At 53.3% G+C, this 12,031-nt stretch overlaps 3 protein-coding genes across 3 annotated transcripts; 2 read left to right on the top strand and 1 right to left on the bottom strand.

The window, feature by feature from the left end:
- Window positions 1–765: 765 nt before the first annotated feature.
- B0H65DRAFT_507286 (uncharacterized protein) lies at window positions 766–3,816 on the top strand (the record flags this gene model as incomplete). The annotated part of the gene is made up of 2 exons (XM_062828130.1): window positions 766–2,421; window positions 2,479–3,816. 2 exons carry the CDS (start codon window positions 766–768, stop codon window positions 3,814–3,816), a joined length of 2,994 nt encoding a protein of 997 aa, XP_062685261.1.
- A 1,538-nt stretch (window positions 3,817–5,354) lies between these two features.
- Window positions 5,355–6,595, bottom strand: B0H65DRAFT_459607 (HAD-like domain-containing protein). Its single transcript, XM_062826471.1, has 2 exons — window positions 6,329–6,595; window positions 5,355–6,255 (listed from the first exon to the last, which is right to left on the bottom strand). The coding sequence occupies exons 1-2, from the start codon at window positions 6,458–6,460 to the stop codon at window positions 5,425–5,427; spliced, it is 963 nt and encodes a 320-aa protein (XP_062685260.1). The 5' UTR covers window positions 6,461–6,595; the 3' UTR covers window positions 5,355–5,424.
- Window positions 6,596–6,725: 130 nt separating this feature from the next.
- On the top strand, window positions 6,726–8,112 carry B0H65DRAFT_507284 (putative 5S rRNA binding ribosomal protein; the record flags this gene model as incomplete). Its single annotated transcript, XM_062828129.1, has 3 exons — window positions 6,726–6,728; window positions 7,140–7,177; window positions 7,248–8,112. The coding sequence occupies 3 exons, from the start codon at window positions 6,726–6,728 to the stop codon at window positions 8,110–8,112; spliced, it is 906 nt and encodes a 301-aa protein (XP_062685259.1).
- Between the last annotated feature and the right edge of the window lie 3,919 nt (window positions 8,113–12,031).

Here is a 12,031-nt window from a genome sequence, read left to right as displayed (position 1 = left end):
CGCCGCTGTTCATTATTTTTTTGTTTTGTGCAGGTGAAAGTACTTCCATCCGCATCCAGGACGTGACGCACCCAACGCACCTTCACCCAACTCTCTGGGAACCGCAGGACAGACGCCCCTCCCTGCTTGCTGCGTCCCGTTGGCTCTACTTACTACTTGTACCTTGCCGTACCAACACGCCTACCAATTATTTACCCACTGAGCCCACTCGCTACGGGTTCCAACGACTCCTGCCACTACAACACACCACAACCAGAACCCATCCACCCACAACCACCTCACACCTGAGAGGCTGGGCTACTGCTACCTTGCCTTGCCTTGCCTAACCTTCCCCTCCAAAAACATATCTTACCGGCCGGGACCTTGTCAACGCCGCGCCGTCACCAACCAAATCCTCGACACCTCCCGTCAGTTTGCAGCGTGTGCAAGCAGGACTGGACATTCCTCGTTTGCCAGCAGAGAAGTGGACGCCCGCAGAGGACCGAAATCCTCAAGGCGCCTCCTCGAGTCCCAACCCCCGGGACCCCGATATTCGCATTCCCGAGTCACGATCGATTCCAGCCCAGCTTTCGGCATCATCCGAATCCGGCCACCACGACCGGCGGCAACCCAAGCTCTCTCCTCCTCCCGCAACCTCGCAACCCCGCGTCCGAAGCTGATTCGGCATCTCGCAACCCGCCTCATTGGGCGCCAGCACATTTCGACTCGCTGCGGTGGCCTCACGCCGGTGAGCAGCTACCGCGCCGCCACATCTCCCAAGCCGGCATGATGAACAGCACCGGGCATCTGCCGGCTGGGCAGCCAATGCAGGGTAATGCCGATATGGGAATTCCCAGGATGAATGGAGGCCCCGGTGGCCAGGGCCATCTCGGTCAGGGCCACGGTCCCCGTCGCGGACGGCCTCACCACAACCACTACAATCCTGGCGCCCACCACCACCATGGCCAATATCACCAGCCTCATGTCGCGCACAACCCAATGTATGCCGCCAACTACATGCCACAGCCTTATGGTGTTCCTCCTGGCTACTATGCCCCCCCTGCCTACCAGAATGCCGCCATGACGAACCCCTACGGCATGCCTCAGTACGCGCCGCCACAAGCCACCTACGCTCGATCGCCCCCGGCCATGCAGCACTACATGCCCATGGTAGCCCAGAACCCCTACGTTCGACCGGCTCCTCCCCAGTCTCCCATCGTCTCAACCCCGTACCAGGCTCCTCCCATGCCTGCGCCGGCGCTCGTCCCGGTTCCTGCCCCTCACACTCCCTCGTCGACACACTCTCACGTCGTCCCGACCCCTATGACTCCGCCGGCTCAGCAGATGCCACCGATCGTCCCTTCCCAGGCACAGATTCAGTCGCAGCCTCAAGTTCAGGTTCAGCCTGAGCCCGAGCCCAATATTCAGCAAAAGGTTGTGGAGGAGCCGGTGGTCGAGGAGGCCAAGCAGCCTGCGCAGGCCGAGGCCGCATACTCGCACTTCGCTTCGCCGCAAAAGTCTGATAAGCCGCCGTTCTCTCTGCCATGGTTTTCGCATCCTGACACACCGTTCCCGACTCGCACAAAGTTGAGGAGACGTAGGCAAGCTCCTTCTGCTGCCTCGGAGAGTGTCAGCCTCCCTACTGCTCCTGGCCAACAACCTGCCTCCGAGACTACCCAGGCTGCTCCAGCGGAAAGTACTCCCACGGACAATGTCCAGGAAGATGCTTCTGTCCCTACGCTCACGGGCACGCCTAAGCTTGAAATTCTTCCTCCCCGATCCGAGACTCCTTCGACTCAAGAGCTTCCTTCTGTGGATACCCCGTCGACTTCGCCAACTAGCTCCATCCCATCCCAGCAGCTCCAGGTTTCCGAGTCCATCATGGCCTCTCCGTCCCAGCCCGCGAAGCAAGCTACTCGTGTCCCCGTTCCCGCTGTCCCTGCCGTCCCTGTGGTTCCTGTTTTGCCAAAGCCTGCTCCCAAGGACAAGCCCACGCCTAGCGCGGAGCAGCCGTCTGCTGAGGCCAAGCCTGCCGAATCTGCCCCTACTACTGAGCAGACTCCCGAGACGGCTGCTAAGGATGTAACTGCTTCAACACCCGAGTCTTCGGCTCCAGCTACCCAAGCTGCCCCTGCCCCTGCTCCTGCGCCGGCGCCTGCCAAACCCAAGTCTTGGGCCAACCTGTTCACCAGGCCTGCCGCTCCCGTCAACACTGCTGCTGCTGACGCCGCTGCGGCTTCCGCTGCCCAAACCACTGTCAATAGCCATACCAGCGCGGATGCTTCAGGAGCTGCTGCTGGAGTTATCACCGGCTTTGCTCAGTCTAAGGCGAACTCTATGGCTGAGGCTGTTCAGTCGTACCGGGTTGGCACCGCTGAGAAGATTGCTTTCTTGGAGCCCCGCGGCCTCGTCAACACTGGTAACATGTGCTATATGAACTCTGTAAGTCGCTCCAGTTTTTCTATAGGCTTCAAGGGTTGATACTAATTCTGCTTGCAGATTCTTCAAGTTTTGGTTAACTGCATTCCTTTCTACGACTTCTTGGATCAAGTCAGCAAGAAGGCTGCCCACAGCTTCAATAGCGAGACTCCTCTCCTCGATGCCATGATCATGTTTATGCGCGAGTTCAAGGTGATCGATTCTGCTGTGTCTATTGACCAGCTCAAGAGGCGCCTCAAGAGCGAGGAACTCGAGCAGTACGGTGAAGCCTTTACCCCCGAGTTTGTCTATGACGCTATCAGAAAGCTCCCTCGATTCGCCAGCATGCGCCGCGGTCATCAACAAGATGCCGAGGAGTTCCTCGGTTTCCTTCTTGAAGGTCTCCACGACGAGTGCACCCATGTCATGCGTACTCTCCCGGTTTCGACTACCTCGACTGCGCCCAACTCGTCCTTGCCCTCGCCCACGACTTCCAACGCTGGTGATGACTGGCTCGAGGTTGGACCCCGTCAAAAGGCTGCAATTACTCGCACTTCTGGTTATTCCTCTTCCATCTCTCCTATCACTAGGATCTTCGGTGGTCACCTCCGCTCTGAACTTCGCATCCCTGGCCTCAAGAGCTCCGTTACCCTGGAGCCCTATCAGCCCCTTCAGCTCGATATTGGTGCTCCCGAGGTTCGCAACATCGTTGATGCTTTGAGGGGTCTTACTCGCCCAGAAACGATCCACGGAGATTTTAACTCGCCCCATGGAAAGGACGCAAAGGCTACCAAGCAGGTGTTCATTGAGTCTCTGCCTCCAGTCCTCATTCTGCATCTCAAACGCTTCCAGTTCGATGCTGAAGGCCATGGTACCATCAAGATTTGGAAGAAGGTCGGATATCCCTTGGAGCTCGAAATCCCTCGCGAGGTCGTCTCTCGGCAGAAGCGCAACACTATTCATGCTGAGAATGCCGATCTCCTGAAGTATCGTCTCATCACGGTTGTCTATCATCACGGAAAGAATGCCAGCGGCGGACACTATACTGTTGATGTTCGTCGCCAGGACGGCCCTGAATGGGTTCGCATCGATGACACTGTCATTCGCCGTGTTCGCGCTGAGGACGTCGCTGAGGCTGGCGCTGAGGAAAAGCCTTCCAAGGGCGCCGTTGGTGATCGCAGGGAGAACGGCAGCTCGGCAGCTAGCAACCGGTTCGGCGCCATGAACGATGATGATACTGGTGATGACGAGGGCTGGAAGCAGGCTACTGCGAACGGCAAGAAGTGGAGCAGTGTTGTCAACGGTGCCGGTCTTGCTGCTCCTAGCGGCAGTGGCAGCTTGAAGGCTGCCGCCAAGCAACATAATGATAGCTTCAAGGACAACAAGGTCGCTTACCTGTTGTTTTACCAGCGTATCTGAAAAGTTTCACGGAGTAGAGTTTGTGGAGGGGTTGCATAGCCATACTTGAATCGGCTCAGCGATCTCTCCAACCATGTGGCGCTTTGGGAGATACCAACATCTCGGCGTACAAAAGCAAATGGGGACGGACGCGTTATGAAGATGACGATGCTCAATAAGGTTACAACAACTACGAAAGAATAAGAGAGAAGAAAGACGGTGGCATAGAAGGCCACATTCGAGTCGGCGTATGGGCGCCGATGCTCCAAAAACATTGCTTCAACGGTTAGGCAGGGTTGAACATTGTCTGGAGCCAGGGGCATCCGGAACATCATTCTGGATTCCCGTCCACGATCATCATGACTGCCACTCATGAGGATACAACCGCCTAAGACAGCTGGGTGGGCGGTAAAATAAAATAGACCGGGAACACTCCGGGTCGTCTTGATGAGTTGATGATTCAAGTCGAGACGAAGCTTCTCTCATACTATTATATCATTCAGCACTACCTGTCTACCACCTTATTTTAACCGACTACACCAAATCAAACCTACACCACTAAATCACGATTCCATCAACCCTCTATATACCATACCTCACCAATATCTGAAACTCCTCCCTCACATAGGTGGTCGATTACGTTCGCATTCCGAGTCCTTGAGCGGACTGCTGGATTAGGTGTAGAGACCCGAGGCTTCTCTCTTAAATAACAACGGCATGAACACCATCAAACGAACATCTAGCGGTTACCGCGATAGTTTGGACGATGAGATGGTATTTTGGAAGGAAGAGGGTGATAGAATAGCTCAAAGCTAGAAAGGGGAAGCGGGATATGAGCTACAGGAGATCTGGGAGACGTTTAGGGCATTTTGTTAAGGAGGGTAGTAAAGAGAAGATGATGGATGGTTTAATGGAATGAAGAGGAGAGGGAAGATCTTGGTCTTGGCTGGGGAAAAGTTGGTGGGCTGAGAGGTGAATTGGGTGATACCTACTTAGACAAAATAAAACAAAACTTGAAAAGGAGTAGACGAAAGTCCAAAAAATGAGGAACTGATGACAAGAAAAAAAAGAAGGGGCTATGTGTATAAAACATGAATGTCAAGATGGTGTATAAACTACGTTAGAGGAGTAGAAGATATATACCACTTGTCTACTATGAGCTGGTTGCTCTTCATTATTTTCGACATATTGTAGATCTTCGAAAATATGACTAGACGCGCTTAAGAAAAATGTCGATTCAGACTCATTGGCCAGTATCAACGTACGTAGCAAACAAGGATTACGTCGCAATTGCATGGGTTTCGAAGATACCAGTGACAGAAAATACCTGTTGAGAACAACAGGATTGTGTCTGAACTGCTTCCCAGTATCAACGGCGAGTCAGAGTTGTCTAGAGGCGTGATGACGAGCCGAGGTTCGGATCGCATGAACAGTTAGTCTTAATAATCTAACCATTTTCCGAAATGTTTATGGATGGGAGGCATGTCGACCACAACAACTGAGATTTCTGTACTTCACAGATTTGAAAGGATGCGTTGTGGGAACATGAGCCAAGGGAATAACCTGGAATTTCTCTTCATTTCATCAACTAGTCTAGTCTCATACACCACATTCACATCATCAAGATCATCACAACTTGGCCTTCGCCTCCTTCGCAGCACTAAAGTCCGGCTTCACCGCAATCCTCGGGTGATCCCCAGCCAACTTCAACCCCGTGACGCTCTCCAGCTCATCAACCGCCTCAAACGCCCTTCCCAACCCAACCTTGATCGTCCTAAACCCAGCCTTCTTCGCCGCCTTCAGGTTCTCCCCAATATCATCCAAAAACACAATATCCTCCGCCCTCACGCCCTCCCCCCAGCCACCCCTCTTCCCCCTTTCGGAGTTAGCATTCGCCCGCGCAAACTCATCCACCTTCTCCAGCGCCAGCTGATAAATCCTCGGATCCGGCTTCCTCAACCCCACATGCGCCGACGAAACAAACACATCAAACAGCTGCCGCAACGGATCACTGAAGAAGTCCTTCTCCGCCCACTTGTGTCCCTCGGGCCAGATAACCGTGTTACTCAGCGCCGCCACGACGAACCTCCCGTCCTCTTTCAGTTTTTTGAGGGCGGGGAACATCCACGGGTCCGGAGCTCGGGCGTGCTCCATCATGTCGTGGAACAACCACTCGCCGTCGATCTGGGGGATAGGTGGAATTGGGGAGGAACCAGGAGAAGGGGGGAAACGGGAGGGGTGCTTGGCTTGTTGAGACCGGTAGAAGGATTCCCAGAGGGATTGGTTGTGCAGGTCCCGGTTGAAGCCGGCGAAGAAGGAGGCGTCCATGGGGATCGAACCGGTTTCGAGACGGTGCCAGAACCCCGTGGGGGCGGAGCGCGAGATGGAGTGGTTGATCCAGCCTGGGGGGATGGAGTGGCGGAGTTCGTAGTTGAGGATGGATTGGAAGGGGGAGACGACCTGGGTTTTTGTGTTAGTTTGTGATGCTTTGGAGTGAAGATATGAGGTGGGTGAGGTAGTGATGGTGACTTACACAGACGCCGCCAATGTCAAAGAGGATCACTTTGGGCTTGGGGGACCCGGACCCCTTCGCTTTGAGATCGGTTGGCGCCATGCTGTCGATGGCTTCTATGATGTATTCAGGGGGAAACTCGTCAGGAAGCATCACAGCACAATGTCATGGAACTTTTGGGGTATAAAGATGTTTTGATTCATCTATCAACATTGGGCCTCCGCACATTGGCACTAGAATAGGAAGTGATGAATGATAGACCTCGGTTCGGGACAGTGAATGCCAGAGGTCAACGGCTACTGAAGCCCGAGACCACAGAGGTTCACCACGGGCACTGCCCCGGCACTGGTACTGGCAGGACCCACAATTGCCTGCCGCTTGCATTCCACTTTTGGCGCTCGTCGCCCACCGTGGCACCATGGCGAGCATGGGTGAATGGTCGGTCGTCGCCAACCTGAGTTGATGGCCCAGCGGCCAGCCGACCAATCAGGCGCGCTCTTGCTCTTAGGGCTGTGGGGTTGTAGTGCGAAATTCCTGCCCACCAAAGTTCGTTCGCGATCTCGAAATTTCCCTTCTGACAACCCAGCCCGTCTCAAGACCGTTTGTTGAGTGCACCCAGCAAAAGTAGTCAAAATGGTAAGTTGATGACCTACGGCGTGCGTCGCGGTCGTTCAGCAATGAGCGACTAGCGCCTGCGTTCAAATCACAAATCACCACCATTCCAGAGGGAAATCCGGGGGAAACAAGGAGAGAAAGAGTCAACGCAAGATGCTTCGGAGAGGAGGAAATATTCTGAAGCGATAATTGCTGACTCGGGGATTTTGATTGTCAGGCCTTCCACAAGCTTGTCAAGAACAGCGCGTACTACAGGTAAGCAGACATTTCCTAACAAGAAGTCGAGGGGAACTGGGGGTTCGCTAACATTCAAATCACCAAACAGTCGCTTCCAGACCAAGTACAAGCGCAGAAGAGAGGGCAAGACCGACTACTATGCCCGCAAGCGCCTCATCACCCAGGCCAAGAACAAGTACAATGCTCCCAAGTACCGCCTGGTTGTCCGCTTCACCAACCGCGACATCATCCTCCAGATCGTGAGCTCCGAGATCACCGGCGACAAGGTCTTTGCCTCCGCCTACTCCCACGAGCTCAAGGCCTACGGCATTGAGCACGGTCTCACCAACTGGGCTGCTGCCTACTCCACCGGTCTCCTCCTCGCCCGCCGTGTTCTCAAGAAGCTCGGCCTCGACGAGACCTTCAAGGGTGTTGAGGAGGCTGACGGTGAGTACAAGCTCACCGAGGCCGCCGAGACCGACGATGGCGAGCGCCGCCCCTTCAAGGCCTTCCTTGATGTCGGTCTTGCCCGCACCTCCACCGGTGCCCGTGTCTTCGGTGCCATGAAGGGTGCCTCCGACGGCGGTATCTTCATCCCCCACTCCGAGAACCGTTTCCCCGGCTTCGACATGGAGTCCAAGGAGCTCGACGCCGAGACCCTCAAGAAGTACATCTTCGGCGGTCACGTCGCTGAGTACATGGAGACTCTCGCCGATGACGATGAGGAGCGCTACAAGTCCCAGTTCAACCGCTACATTGAGGACGATATTGAGGCTGATGGCCTTGAGGACCTCTACGCCGAGGCCCACGCCGCCATCCGCGAGGACCCCTTCAAGAAGGCCGAGTCCGAGGCTCCCAAGAAGACCAAGGAGGAGTGGAAGGCCGAGTCCCTCAAGTACAAGAAGGCCAAGCTCACCCGCGAGCAGCGCGCTGCTGGTGTCCAGGAGCGCATTGCCGCTCTCCGCGAGGAGTAAATTGGAGGTTGTTTTGGTCTTTGTTAGGGGTTGAACAACATTTTGGGAGGAAACGGGTTCAGTACATTCAAAACGCATGGGTGCGAAATCATCTGGGTTGTGGGAACGACATCGTCTCTCAAAGGGGTTCAATTAAAAGCCAATCAACTTTCTTCTGTCTTGAGCAAAAAGCATGTGCCCGGCGTTCTTTCAAGTGATACCTCAATCGTATTCTGATCTTCCTTTCCCATATGAGACTCGACACTGTCTATTTCCCTTGTGATTACCTGTCCGAGCCGTCAAAGCCGCTGCAGAGCAATGGCACAGTCTGGTAAGACACGATTCATGTAGGCAGGCTATCCTCTCACTTCCACCGCCAAGCAATGTCATTTGCTTAGGGATGAAGATCAACTTCAAATCTCACGAGTCATTGACCCTCACCGTTCATGGTTGGCTGGTACTGTGCGCTATGTAGTGTACTCGACTGTAACTAGGTGAGTGAAGCTAACCAAATAGCTCAAGACAACAAACCGCGAAATACCGAGACAGATGCGGGGGATCAGCAGCTAGGTTGCAAACTTTATTCACGGTGAAGCCATGCTGGCATTATGGGGTCATGATGGATGGATGGATGATTTCCGCATGTGTGTGTCTATCAATTTTGACATAATTCGACTGACTGCATGGCAGTTGCACTTGATACTTAGCTCGTAACTAGCGAACAGGAGGGTAAGTAGACAGGCAGAACAGGTAATAATAGCGAGCGAGCAGCGAGGACGGGACACCTACCTGCCTTACGGTGGGTGTCCTTAACCCGTGCCGTTGGTGAATTGGTGAATTTGTGAATTTGTGAATGGTGACAGGTGAGTGGTGTGGTGACAGGTGAACGGTCATCTTGTGCTTGCCATTGGTGAACCTTTAACGGTCTAGTCTAGGGAGCATGGGAAAGTTGACCGTTCGGCGTAGATGTGTAGGTGACCGGTGTGGCCATTGAGTGAATCTTCACTTTTGCTTACATGTGTGATTGGTTTCTTACGGATACATAGCTGGAAAGCTGTTTGGCCACCTGAGATGCTGAGGTGAGACAGACTCTAGCAGAGACTAGGTAGACAACATCGTTAGTGCTGAAAGATGCTTTCCTAGTGTTGAAGATCTGATCTGATGTTTAAGTTCAGTAGTGTACACGCGTCTTTGACTCAGAATCTGCATTTGGCTGATAAATCATCTCCCGGTCAGTCGCCGACCAGTCGCAGGACAGTACATAGTTGAGAAGCCAGAAAGCTAGATTTGCTGGGCAGCGTTGCGAAATCTCTCTCAGACACAGTTCATGAGGGGCCGGAGTTTTAGTTATAACGAGATCTTAGTCGAGATTTATGTAACGAACGAGTGTGTCTCCAAAACGGCCATTGGAGCACACGTTCGAACTTGAGTATGTATGCTGGCTCGGCTGGGGAAGGCTGGATGGATGTCTTGAAGGTTCAATGTTTCCGTACCTGTCTGTGTATATGGATGGAAAGTCTGCTTCGAGATTCCGGACTCACGAGATTGTACATACTATGTAGCGTTAACGATGCGTCATGAGGTCAGTCATACTCCCGATGATTTTTGAGGGAATCATCAGCAACGTTCTGTTCTGAATGCTAGTCTAGTGGCGGGACGAAGCGCATTACATGTACGGTCCTCAAGTCCCTAACGGTACAGCCAAGAAGAGTGAAATTTGCCCCCTCCTCGGACATGTCGCCGATGTGCTCGATTTGTCGAGGAAGACGATGACGAACTAGGTAGGCCAAAAGTTTGAAGTGTGCCTGGCTTCAGGAATGTAGGGCCGGGTCTAGACCTCGAAGACTGCTATGTCGCCATTGACAGTAGTTGGGAAGGAGAATGTTGTAGTAGATGTTCACATGGTCATAATGCGATTTCGGTGTGTTGGTGGGTTGAAAAATTCCAATTGTTCTTCTGCCCGTCCTTGGCATCTTTTCTTGCCCCTGAGATGCCCGTCAGACTCCCGAGAGTGTTGCATCTGGAAGTGGGAGAGTGTTCGCCAGTCCAGGAACCACGATGACCCGAAGAAACCATTGACGAAGTACAGACGAGCATATATCATTTCAGAGATTTGATGATTAGTCACTGCTCATTTTACCAGGGAACTTGTGCTGTGCGTAGGAGAAGGTGACGGGCGGCCGTTGTTCATCTTATTTTATTTTCGGTTTCGTGATGTCGTGGAAATTGGCCGAAGTTTCGCTGACGCATCCATTCGGTTGACATCACAATTCCAGAAAAGAAAGGACCCCTGAAATCTGTTCCCTACAGTGTAGATGAACCGTCATGCTCCCACTCGCTCCTATTGTTTCCTCCAAATTACTGGCATGGTAGCATGGCACTGTAGCACTGTAGATATTGTCGACATCGACAAGACAAGACATGGCATCGCTTCGGTTCGATTCGGTTACAGCAATACAGGCGTAAATGATGTTTTCAGTCTCACGAGATGGAAGATTGTCCTCTATACAATAAGGAAGAAACAGAACTCTGTACTCCGCAACATGCTTTTGACGTAGTGTAATGTAGTCAGCCACGGCAGTGGTAACTGCTTGTAAACTGGTAGCGTTGTTGCGCCGTTCGCTAGTTGGTCCTGATTCCTGAAGACGGCGCTCCTCATGGTACGATTAGTGCTTGCAAGCCCGAGGTTGTGGTTTTTGTGGTGATGAAAGCGAACTGAAGAAGTGAAGTGGTGATCTGCGTCTCCATGCGTCCATGCCCATCTGGGAGGGTGTCTCCGATGTTAGGGGGGGAGGCTCGCGAAGGGTGGTCCGTGAGACGGCTTGGACGGGACGGGAAGTGGGAGGAAGAAGTGAGTTGATGCCAAGACCAAAGCAAATTCAATGGATGGATGAGAACATTCCAAAAAGCCCGGAGGCCGAGTCGCGATGTTACTGCAACTTTGATTTTGATATCCGCTTTCTGTCACTTGCAGCAACGACAATTGCTGCCGTCTGTCTGGCTGTTGTCAGTGTTTAGTTTCCCCTGAAAAAAGATTGTGATGGAGACGGGAAGCTGAGAAACGGGCCAGTGAACTTGTGGCGCTGGCGGTGCCGGTGCGGCTGCTGGTCAAGTCGCCGATGGGGCGCAGGGACTGCATACCACTAGCGGACCTCACACAACTTGAAGATTGTGCTGACGTGTGACGTCTTTTGCCCTGCATAAACTTGTTACCTTTTCACATTTTGTAGAACCTCAACCTTATGTTCTGAAGCGGTGTGTGTTTTTGTGGCATGTACTGAACTTGTGTAAAGTTCTTTTGGCTTTCTAGCAACGGGACTCGGAAGCCCGGGGGGTGGCCGGATATATCGAGAAACACAGCTCCAGTTGCCGACTGGATGATAATGACAAATTGTGTTATGCACGGCAGTATCCTCGTTCGGAGAGTGCCAAATCGCCGGCATCCGCACATGCGAGAATTTGACAAGGCTTTATCCACCTCCACCGGGAAACGGTTTGGCAGCGACATTTCAGTGGCCGCCAACAGCGCTGCCAGCCCAAGACATATCCGGCCAGTCTCCATCGCGGCTTCCACGAATTCATGGATGGGGACGGGAAAGTGGTGGGGATTTTGGGTTCGGAAGGTGGCGCCTCTAGCGACGACTGAGGTCCTTTTGTGATGCGCCGCTTTCCCCTTTCTCCTCGGTGCAGGGTCCATTGTGGAGGGCATTCGTCAGGGCATCTGGCTGGCATGAGCATTTCCTCTGCGGATGTTGCGCGCTTTTACCACAGTACAAGGTTCGGCCTGTTCCTTGAGGAACGGGATGATGATTTTCTGACTTCACTTGACTAAGTACTGCGTAAGTCTGGGCGCCACGGCTTGGCTCATCCGAGAACAGAAGGTGACCACCCGACGCCGTCGCCATTGTCCACCCATTTTCATTGTTGTAGTTCCTGTGTC

This window comes from Neurospora tetraspora, assembly GCF_033439725.1.
Source record: "Neurospora tetraspora strain CBS 560.94 chromosome Unknown B0H65scaffold_2, whole genome shotgun sequence".
Taxonomy (NCBI): Eukaryota; Fungi; Ascomycota; class Sordariomycetes; order Sordariales; family Sordariaceae; genus Neurospora; species Neurospora tetraspora.
This window is presented reverse-complemented; position numbering and strand designations above follow the sequence as displayed.

What these genes read in the sequence shown, in the direction of transcription:
- B0H65DRAFT_459607 (XM_062826471.1), bottom strand. Translation starts at nt 6,460, where the DNA reads ATGCTTCCTGACGAGTTTCCCCCTGAATACATCATAGAAGCCATCGAC. An exon ending in TTGACATTGGCGGCGTCTGT is followed by an intron (nt 6,256 to 6,328) that starts GTAAGTCACCAT and finishes ACAAAAACCCAG; the next exon opens with GTCGTCTCCCCCTTCCAATC.